The 6,000-nt window shown below is 32.6% G+C and overlaps 1 protein-coding gene across 2 annotated transcripts; it reads left to right on the forward strand.

The window, feature by feature from the left end:
- Positions 1-1,169: 1,169 nt before the first annotated feature.
- LOC149057433 (uncharacterized) lies at positions 1,170-2,525 on the forward strand. Of its 2 annotated transcripts, XM_089221828.1 has the most exons (3): positions 1,170-1,482; positions 1,549-1,908; positions 1,969-2,525. In XM_089221828.1, exons 1-3 carry the CDS (start codon positions 1,368-1,370, stop codon positions 2,256-2,258), a joined length of 765 nt encoding a protein of 254 aa, XP_089077954.1. In that variant the 5' UTR covers positions 1,170-1,367; the 3' UTR covers positions 2,259-2,525. The 2 variants fall into 2 exon arrangements, with proteins under 2 accessions (XP_089077954.1, XP_089077953.1); XM_089221827.1 differs by having other exon boundaries at positions 1,213-1,482; positions 1,549-2,525.
- Positions 2,526-6,000: the final 3,475 nt, after the last annotated feature.

Here is a 6,000-nt window from a genome sequence, read left to right on the forward strand (position 1 = left end):
TCTAGAAAGAAAATGTTTATTTAAGTTTTAATGTGATAATTTATATTTTACCTTATTTTAACTTTTAATATTATTATGATAAAAATAATTAATTATACTTATCTATAATTTATTTACTTATAAAGAAAACAGTACTATTATAATACAGTATTTTTCATTTTAATTATTATTATTATTAATGTCTTAACTTCTAATAAAATAAAATATCTAATATTATTATTATATTTTTTTTTACCTATATCTCGAGATCACTGGGTCTCATTGAGAAAGTAGGCCCAAAAATATATAAAAATTATTAATTAGACTGCGACACATATTAATTATATCTGGGAATGGAGTAGTATAATAATATATACAATGAAAATATATAGGAAAATATTATCGAATATAGGTAGTTAGGTACATATTTTTAAAAAATACATGAAAAATGATTTTGTCCTGGGCCCCGCAAAAACTAGGGCCGGCCCTGAACATAGATAATATTAAATAATAATTTTCTATATTATCTATGATTGAGGAGCTGAGGGATTGGACTCTTGATCGTTGTCAATACCAGGTAAAAATAGTCAAGTACGATATCTCATTTTTCGTCGTCGAGACTTTTTAGATAGAATAGTTATTAAGTCTGGCCTATACAAAGAATAAAGATCTTAGACGGTTATATTCAACAATGCTTGGCTTTCGCCTGACAGGGATGAAAATTAAGAACTACCTTGAGGCTTGTCACCCTGGAGAGTGCTATGTATGCTTGACCACACGAAAATGTTAAGTTGCCAACATCTATCAAAGCAATTGGCAAACTTAATCCCGGACTCTTATGGATGGTAATGACATACGCTAAGCAAAATGGAAATAAATGTCGGTGTACATAAGCTCTTATGACTTTCTCACGTAAAATTATCGTCCGTAAACTGACGAATATTTTTTAAATATTCTGTATTTGAATAATTATATTATATTTTGTATTTGAATAAAATAATTCTACGAAAACATTATTATGTTTTATAAATATATATTTATATTAAGTCAACTACAATTTCATATTACCATATTCAATATTGGGTGCGTTCCGGCTGGACGCTTTGTACGCTTCAAGCGCTCATGAGCGCTCCCAGTGAGTTCCACTTGGCATTTATAAGCGCTCACACTACAACCGTGACGTCATGAGATCTGAGCTCTACGTCATCGTCACGCGCTCACCAACGCTCAAATGAAATAGGTAGTGCAGCGTAAGCGTTTGCGTCGTTTGCGATATCTTATCAGTTTATCACAGACTACAATTTGAAAATAAATGTACGGCAGTAATTTATTATTAATATTACATTTATTACAGCAGTAATAGTTTAATAATTTAATTCAATAGTAATATGAATAATAGCAATAGTAATAATATGTCAATTTCTATTATACTGATGGATGGAGTGGATGGAGAAACGTACACATTAAATGTGACGAGGGATGAGGCGAATCGTATAAATACAGGTATTATAAGAGTAAATCAAATTTTTGAACTTATTTTGAATTCAATTTGAATTTTTTTGTTCTTAGATATGGTATTCGCAGCTGAAATGTTGGATATATGCAAGAAAAATCAATCTGATTCACAACAGCCGACAGAACAACTTGAACAGACATCACAGAATAATTATTCTGGAACAGTACAAGAAGAACAGACAGCTGAAGTTGATGTCAATGTATTTAAATGGCCTCATGAGGCCATATTACTTCTTATTGAAGAATATAGAAAAACGGCCGACAATTTCTGTTCAGGGAAGATTTCCCAAAAAAAGATTTGGCAATCAATAGGAGATGAACTGTTAAAAAAATCTTACAATGTAACTGGTCCTCAATGTCAATCAAAATTCGGAGGTTTGAAGAGGACGTACAAGTCGATCAAGGACCACAACAGTAAGTCTGGAAATGGTACCAGAACTTGGCCATATTTTAATTTACTGGATGACTTGTTAGGAGCTAAACCGTACATTACACCCATAGCCACTCTTTCTTCGACGGGGAAAAGGGACCAACCAGAAGTGGAAAATTCTCCATCTTCTGCCATAAGCCCTGGTCATGAAAATCCTAAAAAGAAACAAAACTATTTTTCTCCTGTTGATAAGTTTAGATTAGCAATTGAGGAAAATAGAAAAGTGGTAGAAGAAAACAGAGAAAAGCGACATAAAGAAAAAATGGATCAGAAAAAGGAGGCTATTAATCTTTTGGCTAGACTAGTTAGTGTACTGGAAACTAAAAATCAGTGATTGAGATAACTGTAATTATTCAATATATATATGTGATTTGTAAAACTTTAAAATATTAAGACTGAGGATTATAATCTGTTAGATATGTTTATTATTTATTATTTATTTTGTTTATTATTATTATTTTTTTATTATTATATATTTATGTTCAATATTTTAAAGGTTGAAAATATATTTGTTTGATATTTATTTGTGAACTAATGTTGTTAACTGTAATTAGTCAATATATATGTGATATATATATTTAATATAATATATATTTTTGTTTGATGGTAGTACTATTACTAACTTATAATTATATAAAAATAAAATACAAATTGTTATGATTCAGACTAGTTTTTTTTATTGTAAACATATCATTGTATTTACACTATATATGGCGAAAAGGTAGTTGATCACACAAATTGTCCCTCTTGAATGCTCCTTGACGATTAATTGCAACCAACTCTCCACGAGCTTGTATATTTTCGTTTACCGGTGTTGTTTCAGGTAGACCAGGAAACTCATCATTTTGTAATAAGCATATATTATGTAAAATACAGCATGCAATAATATACTTGGGAATTAGATCGACACGCTTCATATCCAATGTTGTTAGGAGACTACGAAACCGTCCTTTTAGGAAACCAAAAGACCGTTCAATTGCCATCCTTGCAGAGGAATGACAAAAGTTGAAATTCTTTTGCTTTTGAGTTAAGTGCCCATTATCACGGTATGGAACCATAAGATGTTCATGCAAGGTATAAGCAGAATCACCAATTAAATGGGTGTTATTAGGAAATTTGGTTGCGTCATCAAGGTAATTTTTCAGTTCAGATAATCTGAAAACCCGTTGATCATGTACTGAACCTACATTCCCAGCATAGCAATGAATAAAACGACATTTATGATCGCACACAGCCTGTTGAAAAAAACAGTTCATTAAAATCGAATAAAATTTAAAAATTAAAACATTAACATACTTGTAATTGAATTGAATGGTGACCTTTTCTATTAACATAAGTTTCTTGATGGTCATGTGGTGCAGGAATGTTAATATGTGTCCCATCAATCGCACCAAGAACATTTGGAAAAGTACTGTTAGAAAAAAATCCATTTTTAATTTCTTCAACTTTTTCTTCATTTGGCCAAGTGATGAAAACTGGTGCCAACATTTCTAAAGCAACAATGACTCTTCTAATACATCTTAATGCAGTAGCTCGCCCCACACCAAATTTTTCACAAATTGATCTAAAAAGTTATTAGGTAGGTATCATATAAAAGATAGAACTACATATAATAATATGGCAAGTAATATTATTGCATCTAAAAATAATGTTATTTGTGTAACAGAAGTACCTGTAAGAGTCAGGAGTAGCCATTTTCCATATTGCAATTAAAAATTGTTTATTTGGTGAAATAGATTTGTACCCCGGCTTCATTCTTTTTAACTTTGGAGCGATTAGGGTTAATACATATTCAAATGTGGTTGGAAGCATCCTAAAAAATAATACAATAATTTTATGTAGAATATTTACATTTAATCTTATTAAAAACTTAAAAGCCTACTACTAACCTGAAGTGAGATTTGAATTGTCCATCATTGAATTGTGGTACGATGGTTTCAACATAATTCTGCAACCGAGGTATTGCAGTTTTAGTCTCAAGATTCTGTACTACGTATTCATACAATTCATTGCTGTCATCTTCACTGTCATCCGACGAAGAAGAAAATATAATATCACAGCATTGTTGTATAGCCATAATAACTAACGCACGATCATTCAAATTATTCATTATAAAAACAAAGAAACAAAACGTTGGTAGATTATTACAATTTAAAAAACAAACTAGATTTGTGGATTATGTTATCAATTTCATTTTTGATAAAATGATAACACGGTCTAAGCGTTCATGGCAGGTTCAACATCGTTCCACTTGGAACGTAAGCAAAGCGATTCTATGCGCTTATTTTCTAGTGGAACGGTTCATAATCATGAGCGCTATTGTGAGCACTGTGAGCGCGAAAGCGTCCAGCCGGAACGCACCCATTGTAACTAGGGTTGCCACCTTTGAAAGATGGCAGACCCGGATACGATATAGGCTGATAAGAAAAAAAAATAAAAGGTAAATAAAATTATATTATAATATTATGTACCTATGTGTATAACAGATAAAACATAAAAATAAAAATATAATTAATAAAAAGTAGGTATAACAATTTGAAAAAAAAAAGTTAACTTAATCACATATTTTATTAGATGTTGAAAAGTACAAAATATGTTTATTTGAGTTTAAAATTGTACTTTACATATTTTTAAATTTTCAATATTAAACAAAATTAGACCTAATTTTACGATAACCCGGAGAATAATTCATTGAACCCGTAGCCAATAGATTTATTTGTAAAACCGGAGTATCCGGGACCAGAGTGAAACCCGGAGAGGTGGCAACCCTAATATTGCAACGCTGTTTGTAAGAAAACGTTTAAGCACGCAACTTTATACGTTAAGAAATACACTCTCTAAAGCGTCATCAATTTTTAGATTTTTCCCTTTAGTTATACTGTAAAACCTACCTTTGTGTCAAATTTGAAATTTCACGTTTATACCGAAACGGGAAGTCTCTTAAAATTTTGATGATGAGTGAGTGAGTGAGTGAGTGAATCAGTAACAATATTGCAAATTTTGAAATGGCTCAATATTAAGGGCTTATTTTCTTACAGCGTCCTAAGCTACTCGAGAGTAATCTGTGTTTAAAATGTCTTAAATTTTATCTTAAGAGGAACACGAGATATATGGGTTAGAAAAACTGGGTGAATTGGTTCGTGTACACTTGCATTGCTGCAACTTGACCAGGCGCTTAGATATACAAACACGATAAACATAAAACGAATTTTCGTCAAAAGTGCTCGAAAAAAAATGTCGGACCATTCGGATTCCGATTTCGGACGTCTGAGAGAGTGAAAGAGACATGTAATAAGTAATAACATTGATTATAAATACTAGTATTTATAATCAATGGTAATAATAATAATAAAAATAATAATCTATAGTAGATTAATAAATACCGCGATAAACCTAAAGTAGCCCATACACGATACAATTAATCGTACAACAGATTGCATAAATTTGTTTGATACGATTTTACAAACGATTATCGTAACGTGTATGGTATTGTTGTACAACGTGTAGTAAGACGAGATGACGTTTGAACTTGCATAAAATCTATCGTACGACAAATCGTAATGACGCTCCTACCAATATATACTATGAGTTGAACAACTTGTAGTACGATAAGTCGTATCAATGTGTGTCGGATATCGCGTACTGCAAATTGGTACAACTAGTACATAAAACCGTTGTACAATCGGTCGTGTGATTAATTGTATCGTGTATGGGGCGCTTAAAACCGGTGTCCAGTACTCCACTACTCCAGTAGTCCAGTAGTCCAGTACTGTCTTCAGTCTTGTGAGAAGGCATCGGGTGAGAGGGCAGACTGGCAGAGATGCATAGAGAAATAAAAACATTAGTCTTCCCCGAAGAACACAATATATAATATTATTGTGGTGGTATCCGGGATGCGGTTTTGGCATGGCGGAAAAAGTATCGTCCGTGGCGGTAGCGTACTAGCGTCATCGTTTTTTCCATGACTAACCGCGTCTCTGTCGACCCGACGGCCAGCCGGTTCGGTCCGTCTCGTTCTAGCCGGCGTGCACACGCGCATCGTTGCTGCGCACTGTACACACGCACGCACGCATTCC

Source organism: Diuraphis noxia, unplaced genomic scaffold, assembly GCF_037042655.1.
Source record: "Diuraphis noxia isolate RWA-SAM2 unplaced genomic scaffold, SU_Dnox_SAM2 contig0003, whole genome shotgun sequence".
NCBI lineage: Eukaryota > Metazoa > Arthropoda > Insecta > Hemiptera > Aphididae > Diuraphis > Diuraphis noxia.